The sequence below is a fragment of the Podarcis vaucheri genome, assembly GCF_965113315.1.
Source record: "Podarcis vaucheri genome assembly, chromosome: 3".
NCBI classification, from domain to species: Eukaryota; Metazoa; Chordata; class Lepidosauria; order Squamata; family Lacertidae; genus Podarcis; species Podarcis vaucheri.
In genome coordinates, this window is record NC_138761.1 from 126,034,024 (window position 1) to 126,054,023 (window position 20,000).

The 20,000-nt window shown below is 40.9% G+C and overlaps 1 protein-coding gene across 4 annotated transcripts in view; it reads left to right on the forward strand.

Moving 5' to 3' along the window:
* Positions 1 to 20,000, forward strand: part of EHBP1 (EH domain binding protein 1) — a 280,836-nt gene that overhangs the window by 253,634 nt on the left and 7,202 nt on the right. For all 4 annotated transcript variants that reach the window (XM_082215741.1, XM_082215743.1, XM_082215742.1 and 1 more), the window contains 2 exons: positions 15,112 to 15,211; positions 18,066 to 18,139. In XM_082215741.1, the coding sequence (XP_082071867.1) occupies positions 15,112 to 15,211; positions 18,066 to 18,139 (174 nt within the window). The remainder of the gene's footprint in view (positions 1 to 15,111; positions 15,212 to 18,065; positions 18,140 to 20,000) is intronic.

Genomic DNA, 20,000 nt, shown 5'->3' on the forward strand with positions numbered 1-20,000 from the left:
TCGCACACAAGCACCTTAAGACCCGAGCCTATGACTTAAACAGGCTCTTTTCTTACCATTACATTTAGAACATGCAATCCAAATAAAAATGTTAAAACAATCACTGCTTAAGGCTGCAATCAAAGTGACTGCCATAAACCTGTTATTTCTTGCCATTCTGTGTGTGCTGGAGGTTTTTTTGGACACTCTTAGAAACCTTTTATTAGTTACCTTCTGAAGGTTGTAATTCATTTAGGCAAAACTGTTAAATACATTTAGATTTAAAAGATATTTTTAAATGTTATTCTCATTCCCCGGCTTGTCTTGACAGATTTATGACCACATAATGTGTAGACGAGTTACTGAGTTCATCCATTTATACAGAGAACCAGTCTTGTCTCTACATGTTGCTGCTTTTCTCGAAGCAACTACTCGTAGGAGTATTTGTAATTGCTACAGCACTTCCTTCCCTGCTTGCATAGTCCGTCCTGTTTTCATCGGCACCACAGTCAGCCCAGCTCAATCCATGCTTGAAGTATCTATAGCAGCCTAAAAGTCTTAAAAATTCATTGTTTAGTTGTTGATTTATTATATTTTTATAACTGTGTCATGGTTTGTTTTCCGTTTAGTTTTCTTTTATGATTTTTTTACAGAAAATGCTATTTCTTTAAAGTTCATAGTGTGGGGATGTTTACATACATACACACATTTGACTGATGATTGTTTTCTCTGATTCACATTAACTAGTTAGCAGATTATTGATTTATAAGTAGTAGTAAGTGTCATTTAATAGACATGTTTTATAAAGCTTTGTTGACATGGACATCAGAAGAAGAGATGTATATGCTCTTGTCTGTTGTCATCATCAGATCTTGCAGCATATGTTCAGTGGGACTTAGTTTTTGTCAATGTTTATTGGAATTGAATTCAGTAGGGAAAAAAGCTTTCAAAATAATTTAGTATTCTACATTTGCAGATAACTTAAGGTATAATTGTGTCAAACCTGCAATTATTCCTAACTGTATATCCTAATCATGAAGGAGGTAATATGGTGGGTGTCAAATGGTGAAAGACTAGAATGGAACGCTAACATTTAAGCCAGAGAACAAAGCAAGGAAATAAGTTAGCAGACAGGAAGAACAAACCTTACTACAAGCTCTTCAGGACCAACTGAAAAGTATTACAAGCCACGTTTATTATGAAAATCATAGAGCATGAGCAAATGTGATTCAATATCAAGTAGAATTCAATACACCAGGAATAAAGTAATCATCAGCATTGCTCAAATAAAAAGTGTTTACATTAACAATTGTAACAATAAGAAACTTCCATATTTAGTTTCTGGATACCTGGCAATGATATTTAGAAGATGTGCACCTGTTTTCTTTTTCTTTTTTAAAAATACATCAAAATGTTTCTGGGGAAAAATATTTTCAGACGTTTCTAATGTAGTTGTTTTTCACATAAAGGATTTGCTTTTAGGACCATTTCCAAAATGGTTAATGTGACCATATGAAGATGTGGCATAACTGTGATTATGATTAAAGAGAGGAATTGCCTTCTGTGAGATAGTTAACCAGGTGAGGTTAAGCAAGATAAGATGAATTCGGGCCTTTTTCAGAACACTGGCAATCTTCATTTTAAGCTACATTGTAAAGTGCTTATTCCTGAGATTAGGTATTGTGGCAGAAGCTAAAACTGCCTTTTCCCCCTAACTGTGCCAGAATACAACCTCCTTTTCTTTTTGTACTAACAAGACTGCTTTACCACTACAGCCCACTCTAAGTAATTAAATCAATCCTTTGTACTTACCGTATTCTCCTCTAGTGACGGTACTAGATCTGATTATATGCTTCATGCATATTCAAAGTACGGCACTGACAGCTCTTTAATGAGCTCTTACTTAATCAGTGCGAACAATGTTCATCTTGTTCTTTCCCCCCCTCATACATTAGAGCAAGGAACAGTTGGGGGAAAAATGAAACATCCAGCATTCATTTGAAAAATATATTGTACTTTGAAAAGTGTCTAAGCTGGGGAAGTTGCATTCTGCCCTTTAAAAGTCTGATGGACAAATTGGATTACTAGTATTGGATTAAATAACAAATGGTTAGAGGAGAAATGAGAGAGCTCGCTGTGATCACAGGCTTTTAATATTTTTTTTCTACTTATAGAGCTGAAGGGGTCTTTAACCAGTTATTAAAGTCAGGATTAATTTGTAATGGTCCAACTTACTAGTTTTAAAAGGGTTTTTTTCCCTTTCTGAAAAGAATGAAAACAATAGCATAATGTATATTTCATATTGGGGAAAAGGAGGGAAATCCCAAATTTTAAATTTGATGTGTATTTTATATATCTGATCATCTTTAACTGATTTCACAATAATTGGTTTACATCTAAATACTGAATCATTTGCAAACATGGTTAGCTCTTTGCTAAAATAATATGTGTAAGTGGTGATTCTTCAGCAAGCAGCATGGATACATTCTCATTCATAACCATTTTTACAGAATGATCTTAGCAGGCTTTTTACACTGACTGCAAAGTGAAAATTGGTACACAAAGCACATACTCTGATTGAGCTTTGTCCAGTTTTACAAAGTAGATGCAAAATTATTGACAAAGAAAGATATCATTTGTTTTTATTTAGAAATCATAGCGTGTAGGTTTAATTTATGTCACGGCTGTGTGGATTTATTACACCTTGATGAAGGGAGAGGTTGTGTGCATAGTAATCATATGGCGATTTTAAAAAGCAGCTTTCAAATCTTAATTTTAAAATACCTTTAATTGTGCAAAACTGCAGTGTTTTATATAGTTGGTAGAAGAATTCCAAGGCCATGGCCAAAAATAACCGTTTCTATCAATATTGCAGACGTTTGTCATTTCAGTGATCAAAAAGGCCTTCGTCAGGGTACAATTGGCCTTTTTCCAAATAGCAAGCTTTTTCTCAGGTTTTTCTTCTTTACTCTTTCTTCTTTCTTCTTTTGTTGTTGCCCAGGGATTTATGCCTATCACAACCTAGATCACATGATCGGTGTCAGGGCATCACATGGTTGAAAGCAAACACACAAAAAACAGCTAACGTAAAAGGCAGATTATAATACCATAAAACAATAAAGCCTGAGAGACTCTTTAAAATGATAGTATGCATTTCACTTAAAAATGATTCTCTATCTGTGTATATATGAGTCTTTCTTGGCCCTTGGTACATAAAAGGAAATGTTTCCCTTGATCTGTTTCCCTTGTGTGGTATAGCTAACTTTTCTGGCTTTTAGAATTACAAGATGTCACTAGAAGAAGAAACCTTCTCCTGTTCCTAGTCCTAGGATATTTGTTTTAAAAGCATTTCCCTGTCAAAAACTCAAAGACTACTACTGGACATTGTACACACACATTTATTGTAATCTTATTTCTATGACTTGCAGAATCCATTCATAAAAATCATAATTTCAATTATATAGTGAATTCAGATGAGAGGTCCTGAGCACCTAAGACTGGATCTACAGATGCGCTAGCAAGAAGAAATTCTGGCAGTGCCATGAAGGACTTGCTGTGCAGGAACTAGTAGATGGCATTGAATCATAGTTATGCAGCTTCTTGTGCAAAGGGAAACATACCTCTGCCTTTTAGAAATAGATCTACTCATAGAAGAGGCCTTCCATTCATAAAAGCTTGCCCCTGCATCAAACCAGTAATGGAAAAAATAAATTAATCCAACTATTTATTTATTTAATTTCACAAATGCATATACCACCTGATTGTAACAAAACCTCAAAACAGTTAACAAAAAGAATAAAATAACAAAATTATCATTAAAAACTGTTCAAACATGCTTAGCAAAAAAACATGCTAAGAACCAGAATTGAGCAACAGCCTGCTGGACCAGGCAAATGCATACCCACCCACATTTCTCTGATGAGAATAGGGACGTCCCATTCCAGAATTATAATTTTACTATTTATATCCCACACATATTACTGGATTGCCCCGGTCACACTGGGCAGCTTCCAACATATCTAAAAGCACAGTAAAACATTAAACATTAAAAGAACCTTCCTTATACAGGATTGCCTTCAGATGGCTTCAGATAACTCCATACCCTCCAACATTGCTCCAAAGAAAATAGGGAAATGGGACATTCCAGGATCAAATTAGGAACCAGACTGGCTTCTCTAAATCAGGGGTGTCCCCGGAAACTAGGGACACTTGAGGGGTCTGCAAATGGCCCATTTAGTCCATCATCCGGTGGGAATCCTGCAAGAGAATTTGAGCCCAAAAGCGTTCTCTCCTGCTGTGGTTTTCAGCAACTGGTAATTTAGAAGCTTTACTGCCTCCAACTGATTAAAACCCGTGTCAGCCTGTCTCGATAGGCTTGCCTAAACAAAAATGTTTCTAGCGGGCACTAGAAAGAGTAAAATGAAGGAAGGCACCTTTCTGGTGTCAGTGGGCAGGGAGGTCCAAAGTGTGGGTGCTGCCACACTGAAGGATACATTCTGTGGCACCTGTAACAATGACAGTTCTGCAGATCAGAGCGATCAAGCGGACTTACGTGCCGTAAGGTGATCTCACAAGTAAACTGATCCCCAGCTGTTAAGGGCTGTTAATAGTAACAGTTGAAATTGGCCCAGTAGCAAGTGGGCAACCGTGAATATCTCTGAGCAGAGATACTGTTAGCATTTCACTTCCGTAAGCAATCATTGCACAGCATTCTGTACTTATTGCAGTGCAAGGGAAGCTCCACATGGAGCACTTTCCTGCAGTAATCCAGCCTTGAAGTAACCAGTGCATGAACTACCATGGGCAGGCTTTCCCTGTCAAAGTACGGTCATACCAAGCACAGCTGGTAAAAGGTGCTTCTAGCTACTGAAGCTTCTTGCACTTCCAGTGAGAAAGTGGGATCCCAAAGCACCCCCAGACTGCGGATCTTCTCCTTCAAGGGGTAGGCGATTGGCCAATTTTTCAGACATGGAAACAACTCACTTACCATGCCCAGAGCCCCCTTGCACCCTTGTCAAGGAGTTACATTTACCGCTCCAGAAAAAACTCTGAGAAGCAGGTGAGGTTGCCTGGACAGGAGGAACACGCTTCTTCAGTGCTATACAGGGGCACCCATGCTGCTCTCTGCATGGAAGCCATTCTGAGGGTCCCTTTATGTCCCCTCCCGCAGCAGCAGCAGCAGCAGCAGCAGCAGCTTTTCCTGCTGGACATCCCAGTGGATTCCTTCTATGGGCAAAGCAGGTCTGGAGTGCTGAACTTGGTTGCAGGGTACCTCAGGTGTCATGGGAGGATGGGAGGACTCCAACACCTGGGTTTTTTGCGGCTTCCTTGCACTTAAGCCCCTGGAGGGGGCCAGTTTCACCAACTGCTGTGTATACCTTTGACACTGCCTCCATCCTGCCAGGATTCCAGCTCAGCTTGTTTTCTCTCATCTGTCTGCACATGCACACTTCTCCCGAGTCAGATGTTAGATAAATAGGGTTGAGTTATATCAGGTGAGGGTAAAGGTAAAGGACTCATGGACAGTTAAGTCCAGTCAAAATCAACAATGGGATGCAATGCTCATCTCCGCTTTCAGGCCGAGGGAGCTGGCGTTTGTCCACCGACAGCTTTTCTGGGTCATGTGACCAGCATGACTAAACCGCTTCTCACGTACGGGGCACTGTGAGAAGTGTCAGAGCGCATGGGAACGCCGTTTTCCTTCCCGCTGCAGTGGTGCCTATTTAGCTACTCGCGCTGGTATGCTTTTGAACTCTTAAGTTGGTAGGAGCTGGGACAAAGCAACGGGAACTCACCCCGTTCTGCAGATTCAAACTGTGTGATGCCACCCTCTTCCAAAACTCCTAATGAGTGCTTCCAGTGGCTTCATATAGCTACTAATTATCATTGGAGATAAGACAGTGACATGTGGTACCGAGTGACAAAACCTCCAGTGGGCTGAAATGCGCTCTCCCAGTGCTACTTTCTGGACTCTGTTTCAGAGGTAGGAACAGAACCGCTGTAACACAGTGACTCCAGTTTCCAGGGCCAATCCTGGAATGGTATCAAAAGCCATGAAGTGTTTAGGAAGCAGGAGCAAGGTTGCATTCCCTCTGTTCTGCTCTCTGCAAAGCAAGAGTCTGCAAGGAAGACTTAGTCCCATGGCCAGGCCTGAACCCAGTTTGGAACAGATCTTAATACAATAATACAATACAATACAACAATCAATGCAATATTTACAATAATATTTATTTATACAGATAGCCATTATGTGGCTGTATAAATTGGCCATCTGCCAAGAATCCTGGAAAGAATATTCCTCATGATTATAGAGCACTCTTTTCTGTCTCTGCAAAAATTGACAGTTAGTTGAGTTTCAGATCAAAACTGCCTTCCTCTGAAGTCTGTTGTGAACTGTTTACCATGTGAGACACAAACTTCTAGCAACTGAAATTGTCATGGCTAAAATGACCGCTGTTTCTTTAATGCGAATAAAGCTGGGTCAGCATGACTCAGCGGTCTGCACCAAGTTGTATATATAAGTGAGAAATGTTAGTTTGTGCTGAGGCTGGTGTCTGGAGGTTGGGTTGGTTGGTTAGTGCTGGTGTGTATAGTTATTCAGTCGTGTTTTGCACAAAGACTTTTAAGAATAAAACTCTGCAAGGATAATCTCATGGACTCTCTTTGTGCCGACAAGGAGACTGAGGAGATAAAGGGAGGTCAGAACCCTTTCCTTCTTTTTTTTTGCTTTTTACAAACACTGACAGAAATAAAGTCCCGAGGTGCTGGGAATAAACCAGGGAGAAAGAATGTAAGCAAAATCATGGTACAGGTGAAGAGAGACTGAGGTAATCACCACTGTAAAATGAATGAAGCAATCAAAGTGGCCAAAGTCTACACTGATGGGTCAAAACCTGTCAATTGTGTTAGCATATTGAGTGATAGCTTGTTGTTGCAATATAGAATTAACGCTTTGAAAGAATTACAGTGGTGCCTCGCAAGACGAAATTAATTCGTTCCGCAAGTCTCTTCGTCTTGCGAGTTTTTTGTCTTGCGAAGCATGGTTTCCCATAGGAATGCATTGAAAATCAATTAATGTGTTCCTATGGAGACTGCCTTCAGACCAGGTCCGGGGACAGTCTGTCCCCGGACCTCTTCTGAAGGCAGGCCGGGGGAGAACGGCAAGCTCCGGGGACAGAGGTGAAGGGGCAGCGCTCCTTCGCCTCTTTCCTCGAACCTCTTCTGTAGGCAGGCGGGGGGAGAACGGCTTTTATTCCCACCGCCAGCCTTCAGAAGGCTGTTCTGAAGGCTGGCGGTGGGAAGAAAAGCCCTTCTCCCCCCACCGGACTTCAAAAGAGCTGCGGGAGGTCCGGCGGGGGTCCAAGGGATTCCCTCCCAGCCGCCCGCATTTAAAAGCACTCCGGGGAAAGCAACAAAGTGCGCTGCTTTCCCCGAGCGCTTCTAAAGGCGGGCGGCGGTGAAGGAATCCCTTGGACCCCCGCCGGACTTCCCGAAGCTCTTTTGAAGTCCGGCGGGGGTCCGAGGGATTCCCTCACCGCCGCCCGCCTTTAGAAGCGCTCGGGGAAAGCAGCGAAGCGCGCTGCTTTCCCCGAGCACTTCTAAAGCGCCAGCCTTCGGAAGGATGCTCCGAAGGCTGGCGGCGGGAGGAGGTCTCTCCGCCCCACCGCCCGGCTTCGGAGGAGGTCCGAGGACAGTGGGGAAGACGCGCTGCGCTTCCCCGCTGTCCCAGAGATTTCCCTATGGGCTTTCGTCTTGCGAAGCAAGCCCATAGGGAAATTCGTTTTGCGAAGCGCCTCCAAAACGGAAAACCCTTTCGTCTAGCGGGTTTTCCGTCTTGCGAGGCGTTCGTCTTGCGGGGTACCACTGTATTGTTAAAACTTCATTTCATGAACAATACAACAAAATACGTATCAAACAAAACTGACACTGCTGGAGGTTTTTAACTGGTGCCAAGATAACATCCCTTCTATCTAGTTCTTATTCTCAACAAATGAGTACAGAAAAGAAGAAATGTTCCTAAAACACCACTTAGAAAGAGTGTAAGTAATCAAGGGAACACAAGGATTTCATTGCTTTGTTCCATCTACACCCAGTCCAACAGGAATTGTGACCGAGGTGTACTCCTTTAGCAATGAGAGTGAGAAGTTTGACATTGAAGGAGGTACAAAATATCTAGATATGGCTGAGATCACTGGGTATGTGACCTGGGAACAAAACCTGGTGGTTGACCTATGGGCTATGAAAGCGAAGAAGCAACTGTGACCTCCTTCCACCCGCCAGGCCCAGTATCATCATTTGTTTACCCATCTAGTCAGGATGTACTTAACTTAGGGCGACCACAAGTTCTAACAAGGGTCAACCCAAGAACTGCAACTGGCCGCACTTACACTTTGTCAAAAAATGAAACGTTGACTGCAACAAGTGCTGAAAACCGTTTGGTGTAAAGTATAAATAATGAAAGAAGAAATGTTTTCAGACCCATTTCATTGTGTAAGGTTTTTTCCATAATCTTGTTTGATATGTATTTTGTTGTAATGTTCATGAAATGAAGTACTAACAATAATTATTTCAAAGCGTTAATTCTATAATGCAACAGCAAGCTATCACTCTACTTTGGAACATGTTTTTAGAAGAAAAGCTGACTAGCTTTACAAATACCTTTTAATTGCATAACTTTCTAAAGAAATTCCTGAAGTAACTGATACTATAGTTTGAAGTCTTATTTCTTCTCTTATATTTTACTCCAAGAAGACCCATTTATCCTAAATAGAACCCAATAAGGTAGACATGTACAAAATATTTTTTTCCATTGTGATCCCACTGAGATACCAAGATGAAATTTTGCAGGTGGATCTTAGAAATGTTAAATAATCAATACATTTTTTGAATTTTTAAAATCATATTAATTTTTATCACTTTTTAAAAATTTAAATTTTGCAACTTTTATTTTAAATTTAAAGTAAGTTCATCTTGTGACATATATTAAAACCCATAAAGTTCTGAAGAGATTGGTATTTTTAGTTTTGACGTATCTCAATTCTGGGCTGAGCTTTTAAGGTTTTTTGTCTGACAAGGCCAAATTGTCTTTTTTTTTAATATTTCAAACCCTCGTAACTAAAAAACGGGATGAGATAAAAAGCTAAAATTTTATATTTAAACTTAGTTTTGATCATTCAACAAGTGTATAAAATATTAAGAATATTGGGTGACATGAGGTAAAAAAGTTGGATCACCTGATATGGGATCACCCACACTCATTATCCTTCCAGTTGAACTTAGAGACATTTCTGTCTCTCACTTTTTCTCTGGCCAGTCAGCTCTCTGCACTGCACAACTAAGCTCAGTCCAAAACTATTGCTTTTTTCTTTATGCTTCCACCCTCTTTATTTTTATTCAATGCTCCCCAATTGCACCTGAGGCTGCTACCCCCCCCCCCCCGATTGTTCCAGCACCCCCCAGGGGGCAGGTATCACCCACTTTGGGAAACACTATTAATTTAATTGGGACTCCCCCACCACTAAGGAAACCCAGCTGCCTGCACTGCTGCTGTATAAGGGCAGAAAGCACACCTCCTGCTCAGAGTCTTGGGACAGATGTATTAGAACACCTCCAGGGTGGTTTTGTCACATTTTAGCTTCTGATTTTTAGCTTTTAAAAATCAGCTATTTTTGCCAGTAGCATTCAGACCTAAACACTGTATTCCTGGGAGCAATTCATATGCAGCCTTCTGAACCCAAGATCTATGAGCCCTCTGAATGTCCATAGTAGAGAGCGGGTGCCTAAATTCAGAGTAACTAACTCATCTACAATAAATTGTGACATATTCCCCCTCTGCTATCTCCAGAAGGCATCTAAAGTAGAAATTATCCCAACAGGTCTCTGTTGGACTGCTCTTCAAATTTCAGTTCCAGGTCATCAGGTCTAAAAACAATTACAAGTTGACAAATCCACTCCCCTGAACAAAGTGACTGAGCAAAAATCGTCCATCAGACCTTAATATGTGACAGAAGCCTAGGTGTCAAGTTCATGGGTTGGGTTACACATCTGCAGCAACCATCAGCTGTCTACCTTCCTCAGTAATGACCTGTGGTTGCTCAATGAAAAGATCAGATAGGGCTCCACCTTTCAGAGAACTGCAGTTCTCTGAAATGGTAGGTGCCAGGCGTACGTGTTGCAGCAAACTGCATTAACTATTTCCCTGCATCACTCCAAAGCTGCAGCTGAGGGGAGTGGCAGGGCATGTTCATCTGAACCACCTGCAATTCCACAGGTTTTTTAAGAGCATTTCTAGAGCAAAATATACATCAGAAGGCTTAGGTTGGTAAGAATCGAGTGTACACTTTCAGAGTTAACGCTAAATACATTAGTTCTAGTAAATGAGCCGCTAGAGGGGCTTGTTTGTGTCCCGGGCTTTTTAGACTCATCTGTTCATGTACTATCTGAAACCAAAGGGTCACTTTGGTTGCCAGATGTGATTTCCCCCCAGCTCTCTTACCCTAGTAATTAGTCTGTGTGTCTTGGGAAGAGAGATTCTTTGTGGGTGGGGAGTGTAAGGGAGTTTCTTATTTCCTTGCTTTTTTGTGAGCTTGTCAGTAAATTTCTGAAATAAAAAGTTTTGTATATGAGCCTCTCTAGATATCACATTGACTTGACTCCCCATCCCTCCCCAAATCTGGAAGATATTCTCCGTAATCTCAGACATAGCAGGTGCTGGTTATGATTACCCACTGGCATGATATACTCTGCATACAAGGGGAGATTATCACTTCACATTTTCAGAACTGAACCATCAAGCATTGCAAATACATTCTGCTATGCTCCAATGTGCCATGGCTCAAATGAAACAATCATCATTATTTTGTCTATTGATTAGAATACTTTGTTCTTTCAATTTAGAAAAGGATGTGTTTTGGAAAATGAAAAGTTAAATTGATTTCTGAGTGGAGGAAAACTGTATGCAACTGAAAGCAAGCATTTATTACATTTTAAAAGTTTTTGTGTGTTTGTTTAGTTTCTGGGCAATGGGATATGTAGGTGTGAACAATGCATGAATTCAAAAATTTATGTCATGTTGTACGACTTAATTTCTAAATAAGAGTTATGGAGTCAGTCTTGTGTGGAAAACATAGCTAGATGTGGAAGCTGTCATTCAATGTGCTGAGAATAATTGCTGGCTTTTAGTGAGAAGACAGTGGCACTTTGTACATGTGTAGTAACAGGTTTAGAATCATAGAATCATAGAGTTGGAAGAGACCCCAAGGGCCATCGAGTCCAACCCCCTGCCAAGCAGGAAACACCATCAGAGCACTCCTGACATATGGTTGTCAAGCCTCTGCTTAAAGACCTCCAAAGTAGGAGACTCCACCACACTCCTTGGCAGCAAATTCCACTGTCGAACTGCTCTTACTGTCAGGAAGTTCTTCCTAATGTTTAGGTGGAATCTTCTTTCTTGTAGTTTGGATCCATTGCTCCGTGTCCGCTTCTCTGGAGCAGCACAAAACAACCTTTCTCCCTCCTCTATATGACATCCTTTTATATATTTGAACATGGCTATCATATCACCCCTTAACCTCCTCTTCTCCAGGCTAAACATGCCCAGCTCCCTTAGCCGTTCCTCGTAAGGCATCGTTTCCAGGCCTTTGACCATTTTGGTTGCCCTCCTCTGGACACGTTCCAGTTTGTCAGCGTCCTCCTTGAACTGTGGTGCCCAGAACTGGACACAGTACTCCAGGTGAGGTCTGACCAGAGCAGAATACAGTGGCACTATTACTTCCCTTGATCTAGATGCTATACTCCTATTGATGCAGCCCAGAATTGCATTGGCTTTTTTAGCTGCCGCGTCACACTGTTGGCTCATGTCAAGTTTGAAAGTTGACATATTAATATGCTAGAATAAAAACCATCTGCTCTGATCTATCCTCCCTTCTTGTCCTGCCTGCTTCCTCTCCCCCTTTCGTGTCTCCGTTGATGCTGACTGCCCTGCTGTCCTCACCCAACCCTTCCACATACTGCTTTAGTCCCATTCTTTGGCCATCTCCCCCACCATTATCCCTCCTTTCTACTACAAAATCAACTCTCCCACACCTCTGGTGCCTTTTCTACTGCTATTCCATGTTAGGGATCATTAGGGGAAAGAATTGAAAATAAAGCTGCCAGCACCATAATGCCATTATAGAAACCTGTTTCATAACTGTGTACAAGTCTAATTGCTGCACCTCAAAAAAGGATATTGTAGAGATAGGAAAGGTGGGCAGAAAAGAGCTACCAAAATAATAATGGGGCTGGAGCAATTTATCTATAAAGTTACAATATTTGGGGCTTTTCCGTTTGAGGGGGGAAAGCTTAAGTTTATGCAAAATGTAGAAGAAGTGAATAGTTTTTCTCTATCATAATACTGAAGCTTAGAGTCATCCATTGAAGCTAAACGCTGAAAAATTGAGGACAGACAAAAGGAGATACTTCTTCACACTTCAAATGGAGTTGATTATCACAAAGTGTAGTGATGGTCACCAACTTGGAAGGGGGTTAGACAAATTCATGCAGAAGAAGGCTATCAATCATAGCACAATGGCTATGTTATATCACCAGTATCCGAGGTGCTTTGCCTCTGGTTGGCCACTGCGAGTACAGGATGCCGGTGGCGTGTGGCAAAATTTTTAGTAGGGGAACAGTTAGGGTCAGGGGCAGCAGCTTGCGAGGGCAAGGTGAGGACCTGACATCTCGATATTGCTCACGTCAGCAACGCACTTCCCTCTCTAAGCTGGGCAGAAGCTTCCCAGGATTTGGGAAGGAGGTCTGTGACAGGATGCTGGAGCCCTCATGCGTCCTTCCCAAAGCTGGTTGTAATGTAGCAATGGAATCAACTGCATTCCAGCCTACTGTGTCCAAATATACCTTGTGGAGCAAAGGTAAATGTGGAAAATATTTGGTCTCAGAGCAAATAATTTTTGCCATACATTGGTTTTAGCTTTTATTGAGGGAGAACTGTGTCAAATGCATATAGCTACTTTTATATAACACATTTCATTAGATGATTGCAGGACACATAGTAAACATCAATTAGCACTTGCACAAGTGTCAAAATGTTACACTTCAGATGGGAAGCTGAGATACAGAGAGAGATTCGTCTACGAGATCACAGAGTGAGTCAATATCAAAGGAAGAATAAGTAACCCAGAACAATTATTTATAACTAGCCAACATACTTTTGCGGCACATGAATTTTAATTAAAGAAGAAGTCTTAAAACTTGATTAGCTATTTTGTCTCCTTCCATTTTAATCTTGAGAACTACATATGTTACAATAGGTTAAGGACTGTTGAGAAGACATTTCTCTTGCTAATCTAGTACAGATGTTACAAAGCATTTCCAAATTTTGCTGAATGTTGGCATTCAGTGTTAGGACAACCCAGATGAATTAGTCAATTAATTATGTGAGCATCCCACTTCCCCAAAATTGGAGATGCACCAGTGAATATTAGCAGGCACCTTTACGTCCTTGTCAGTATTGATTTGCATATATCCCCAAACTGGGGAAGTACCGGTACATCTTAGTTTTTACCATTCACATAATTTAACAGGAACTGTCAGCAATCATGTGTGAATTTCGTACATTCACCCCCACCTTGTGCAATGGGAGAATGAAACTACTGCAGGAAATCCTTCATACAGTGACTCTTCACTGGTCCAACTGGACCCCACTTCTCTTCCGTAATGGAATAAGGCCACCACACAGGTTTTACCAGCTTCAGCTATTATGAAGTTGTGAAGCCCTTAAATATTTCACAGTAAAATGAATTTATTTTGAATTGTAGTTAATTTAAAATAAACATGTGGTGTGGGGTTTTTTTTTATAAAAAAACACTAATAATAAAAGTCATTTTTACCAATATACAGGTACAACTTAAAAATCAGTTTCCACATAGCCTTTTGCCACCTTCATGCCTGTTCACAGAAGCAGTGTGACATCACCAATTTCTATATGTGCTTGTTAAAGGATTCCTACTCAAGTGCTTACCTCCCACTTCTGTTACCTCATCATTCTGTTACAAAAGAGAAATCTGTTGGCAAATTACTTTGGGAGTTTTGAGTTCCACATGTTTAGATTGCAAAATTCCAATCAAAACAATCTTGAAGAATGTCATGATTAAGAACTTGTGGTAGAGAGTGCTGGGTTCAAGTCATTAGATAGTTTTAGATAAGCCACTGTTCTCTCAGTCTTCATTGCAGTCTGCAGTGTGAATATTAATACTGGGCTATTTCATAAGCACTTAAAAATCATATGTGTGACATACCATAGACAATAATCCTGTACAATCTGACCTAAGAGTAAATCTCATTTCACTAGGATTGCTCTGTTAAACACAGTTATTTATTTATCATTATTTACTACAACCATTTCCACCATGTTGCAAGCATTCTCAAAACTAAAATTAGGATGGTAAAAATATCACCTCTAGTACACTAAAAGTTCATTGTAGGCATACATTTGCATGTAAGAATGATTGGGTGAGTTTTCTAGAAGTGAGGAAATAATTTATACTTGTCAGTTAGAACTGCCTCAAACCAGGTTGAAGACTTAGCATGCCTTTGTTTTCACAAGTGACTGAACCCTGGTTTTGAATTTTCTACACATAAAAAATCAGATAAAAACTTAAATTGATTAGAATAACACAAAGGTTTCTGGGAGGCTTATTAGTATATTGAGTATTAATGCTTCTCCCATTAGACTAATCTCTGACCATTTTGACACTTGGGTTTGGCAGATTTTTTCTTGGAAAAGTAACATCCGTAATAGCTTTTGAAAACAATGTTCCCCTCTGAGCCAGAACCAAGAGGTCTGTTGCGTGTGCACGGAGACCGTTTCCCCCTCTCTGGCTTTGAGAGCAGCTCTTGAGGGCTTGTGGAGCACTGCAGAGCAAAGGACATTAAGAGGTCCATGTGCATGTGTGTCAGGCTGCTCATGGCTCTTTGGGCACTAACAACTATATTGCATCCCCCACCCCAGAAATCTATAAATATGTATTTCATATTTATACTGTTCTTATCATCTAGATAACCTATGAGAGAAAAAGTTCAGGTTTATCTCTGTGTTAATCTTCTTGCGTAAGTTTGTATGTGTTTTTAAAACAGGGAGAAACACTGAGGAAGAAGAAGCTATGATGCAAGAATGGTTCATGTTGGTCAATAAGAAGAATGCCTTAATAAGGAGGATGAATCAACTCTCCCTGCTGTAAGTATATATACTGATTGGCCAAAACTGTTGAACCTTTCTGCTTTCTTTCTGTAGGACGACAGATTTTCCAGCATTTCAGTCAGAAACTTTTGAAGCACACAATTTTGTAAGCATAATGGCCTGATCCTAAATTTAGAACATGAAAATGAATGGTCCCAGGATCTGCATATTCAGCCTTAATCAAAAGATTTACAGATGCCTTTGCATGTTAGAGATCCAGATGTAATTCACACACAGATCACCACTGAATTGAAGGGGGAAACTACATACAAGCAGAATAACACTGTGTAGTATCACTTGTACAGTATCACCTATAGGCTGAATCAATAGGATTGTGGTGTGCGGGAAAAGGGGGGAGGGGACAATGGACGGCAGATAAATTTCCTATTTTTTATGTTACTGAGAGCTAATGAATAAATTGCATCAGAGTAATATGCAAATGACAGGCACTTAAATTAAATTGCGTGCTACAAATGTGAAAATCTGGGAAAGTGTGCTTTTTAGAAATGGCTTCAGGGAGCAAGGAGTGCAAGTGACTTGCATCTTCTGTCCTTCCTTGTAATCTCTGAAGTGGACCTTTTTATCTAGCCTCTGCCAGATGCAGAAACCGTCTATGCAGGCTAGTGCAGGGAATGTGGCTGAGAGGTAAACATAAAGTTTCTGTTCACACATTACAAAGAATATAAGAAAGAATATAAGAAACCATCCTATATCAAATATTTCCCGCTAGCCCAATATTGCCTTCTCTCTCTGGTTGTGGCTCCCAGGTATCTTCTGTTTTCACAACAGGCACATATGCTGCTTTGGTCTGGATAGTTGTGCAGGCACAAAAAAACAGCATGGGACAAACTGTTCCTTCTTTCCCACTTTGCATCTTAGTTTCCCAAAAAAAGTTCTGCACTATGTCCAAAGCAGGCAGCTGTCAGTTAACAAGCCAGTATATGATCTAGGGCTAAGGAGGAACACTCAGCCCCAACACTTTTTCTCAGCTTCATAATCATGGTCCAAATGATCATCTGAACTGAGCTGAACTGCCAACACCCAATACCACTGCCTGTGGATGGCATTAAAAAAGGGACAATGGGCCTTGACCCAATAGCTGACCAGGGATAAGGAGTGGAAGAAGACTTTAGTGAACTTCAGATGAAGCTATGTCACCACAGGCAAGGGAGAGCAATCCCATTCTGAAGATTTCTACGACCCTTTCAGAAATAAGGAAAGGTTGATGGTTTCCAGATGCACATTCCACTGAGTATGGATCCTGTGCTCCTTACAGACAGATATGCAGCCAGATTGCCTGTGGCTGCAGAATAAGTGGACCACTCTTCTCTGAGGACAAAGCATTCAGTGGTAGAAGGCTGCAGAACCACATCTGGTGAACCCAATTCCACATTTGAACCCTGAGTATTAATATACGTGGTTCCTTCTACTTCAGCGTATTATTTTACATATAATGCCTCCATTCATCTGTTAACTCTGAAGACAATGTATTATGTCCTATGGAGCAATGATGTTCGAAAGTAGAAGAAAATCCTTTAAAGTAAATGGACTTGCATCCCAATAGGCAAATGAAGAGGCAGACACATCAGCTAGGGTTGAACAGGCCGCTTTTATTTAGACCTTAAACTGAAATTAGCAGAGGATGACGACTATGGGGCGGAAACCACCTTAACTGTATAACTATAGCCATTGGACGACTTTCCCTTGCCTACAGAGCTTTCCAAACTTTTAATGCTGTGACACACATTTTAGACATGCATCATTTCACAACACAGTAATTCAGTTTTACTAGCAAACCAGAGGTTAAACTAACTCCTTTCCAAATCCAGAAGGACACACCTACACATTGCAGCCGACACACTAACATGTCGCGACACACACTTTGGAAAGCTCTGAATTAGGACATGGCTCCCTAGTCCCCACCCTCTAGGACCGCAGAGTCCCAGGTGGATAAGGGAGTCTTGCCCTCTAAACTACAGAGCCTTGGAGCCAGTCCACCAACTGAAAGGTGCCTAAAGGACGTCACCAGGCTAAACCAAACTATTTCTTTTCCCTCACCTAAACTGCCAAAAATGACCAAATCCATAAGATTAGCCTAATTAAACAACACAGCAGTCCATCTAGCATTCTGTCCTGCTATTGGGTTGTTGTTGTTGTTTGATTATATATATTGTGATTTTATTTTTTGATTTTGTTCTGTGAACCACCCTGATACCCCCGGGTATAGGGCGGTATATAAATTCAATAAACAAATAAATAAAATATTCATTGTGAAGTAGACAAAAAACCAACCTGTGATCCAAAATGCAGACTGGGGGAAATTCCTGCCTGGCCCCCTAGTGGCAACCCTGAAGCACACAGGGAGGGAGGGAGGGTGCTGCTGCAAACAGAGTTGCAGCCTTTCTCAACCTGTGGGTCCCCAGACCCACTACAACTCCCATCACCCCTAGCTAGCAAGGCCAGAGCTCAGGGATGATGGGAGTTGTAGTCCAGCAACATCTGGGGACCCCCAGGTCGAGAACCGCTGGAGGGAAGTCCCTTAAATACAGGGATTGAGCTCTCCCCTGCTCCTCAGACCACCTTAGGAATGCACCCAGGATTTTCCTGCTCTGCTTCTCTTGCCCAGCGACCCACAAGGAGACCCAGCCTTCTGAGCACCATCCAGGCCTTTTGCTGAATGTTCATCCAGCAATGCTACTTCTTAATCCTTTGTTCTCATGTATCATTTATTTAGAGTAGCTTAAACCTATAGTCCTAACTGAGTCCAAAAAATCAATGTAAATTAAAGGTTCTTTTAAACGTTTAATGATTTAGTAATTAACATATTGATGAACTTTTGCAACTTGCCTAGGGAAAAGGAGCATGACCTAGAGAGGCGGTACGAACTGTTGAACAGGGAGCTGAGAGCAATGCTTGCCATTGAAGGTAAGAAATGTTTTGAATGTTTAGGCTTCTGTCTGTGAAAGTATTCTGCTTTTAGATGCAAACCAAAAATGCTGTGCGACCCCTTCTAGATCAATTTGGAACTTTTCGTTTATTTATTTCTTTAAGTAGCATCAGCTCTGACACACAGCACTGGTTTTGCCTCAGTGCAAAAATAGAAGAAATGACACATCAGATTAATTATTTTTACATCTTAAATATTTGTTCGCAACCGTACTTCCATAGAAAAAATAGACCCCACCCATCTTCATTATAAAAATATCATGCACATGTCAAGTAAAACATTTTTTCAGAGAAAATGACAGCATTAGTGCAACCCTTTGCACGTATATTTTCTTGATTCTCTGTATCTTTCTAAGCAGCCACTCACTTCACTGGAATGAATACTCATGAGCAGATTGACATAAGGGATAAACAATGGTCTCCTCTTCCTAATGCTTTTAAAGAACTGTACAATAATCCAAAGGATGATTTATAATAAAAGTAAACATCCAGATAGGTTAAACTACTGCTTTACCTTATTTTGTTATTTAAATATGCTAGGTTTCTTTATAAAGCTGTTCTACTTATAGTTTTCAGCCACATATTCTGCCTTTACAGTTCAAAGATGTTTGCTTAAAAGTTAATCCTCTGGGCTCTGTAAAATGGACCTTTTGTCTAATCAATGCAAATTGATTTTGCTATTCTGTATTGACCTCTTAACCCTTTGACTGTCCATGGTAATTTCTTTCTTCACCTGATAAGGTACCTGATCCATAATGAATCAATTCTAATTAGTTTAGAGACATCACTGAAAGCATGAGTTTGGGAGGAAAAGGCGTGAGGTGTCAGGTAGCTTTCTAATCCACCTCTTTGTAGCTTTTTGACAAAACTCAAGAATTACAGGAATCCTGAAAAAACCATAAACCTTTAACATGTTTATTGCTTTCTAAAGATGGATTTGACAGCAACAATAAAAAAATGTTCAAAAGAAAATAAAACTTTGGGCCCAGGCATCTAGAAGGTGTCTTTTGGGAGACTTCTAAGTCTTTGAAGTTTGGGGGCTTCTTAAGTAAAAGTGTGAAGTAACACTGAGTTCGCTTTTGAAGGACATGAAGCAGGTTTATGCAGGCCTGAAAACAGCAAAACATATTTTTCTTTTAAAAAATATGTACTAGCGACATCATTACAATAATTGGTATTAATAATAACATCAGCAACATCATCTGGAGGGCTTTTCAAAAGTTGAATAGTGTTGTTTATGCCTTAACATTTAAATGTTATTTATATTATTCTGCTAGATTCTCAAAGTTACCCACTCCCCTTCTGCCACCAAGATCCTCTTAAGTTAGTCTTAGTTATGTTTTATTTATTTCAGGGGTCAGCAAGGCTTATCTTGCCTCACCCAGTACACTGCCGTGGAGCCCCCTCTGTGGGCTGTATTGTGGGTGGGGGCACGTGAATGGGCGCACCTGCAATTTCCGGTGTCTGCATCTACACAGACACAATTTCTGGCACTGCAGAAGTGAGTCCCCATGCCGCGCTGTGTCGGTTTAGCGCAGCGTGCGAGGACTTGCCAAGAGGGCGGCTCGGTTCGGGGGCCGATACAACAACCCCCGTGGGCCGGTTGTGGCCCATGGGCCTTAGGTTGCTGACCCCTGATCTAGTTTAACAGGTTAATGGTGCTCTTCTGAATATATTAAGTGGGTTGTCCATCTGCAGCATAAATGTAACATTGGCCCAGTTGCACAAGCATAAACAAAGGTGGTCACTTCAAAAATTGCAGCCACTTTGCTCATCCTCCAGTTCTGCTGCTGCCATGATCCCCAGAACTAAGCTATGATTTAGCATTATATCTGATTTG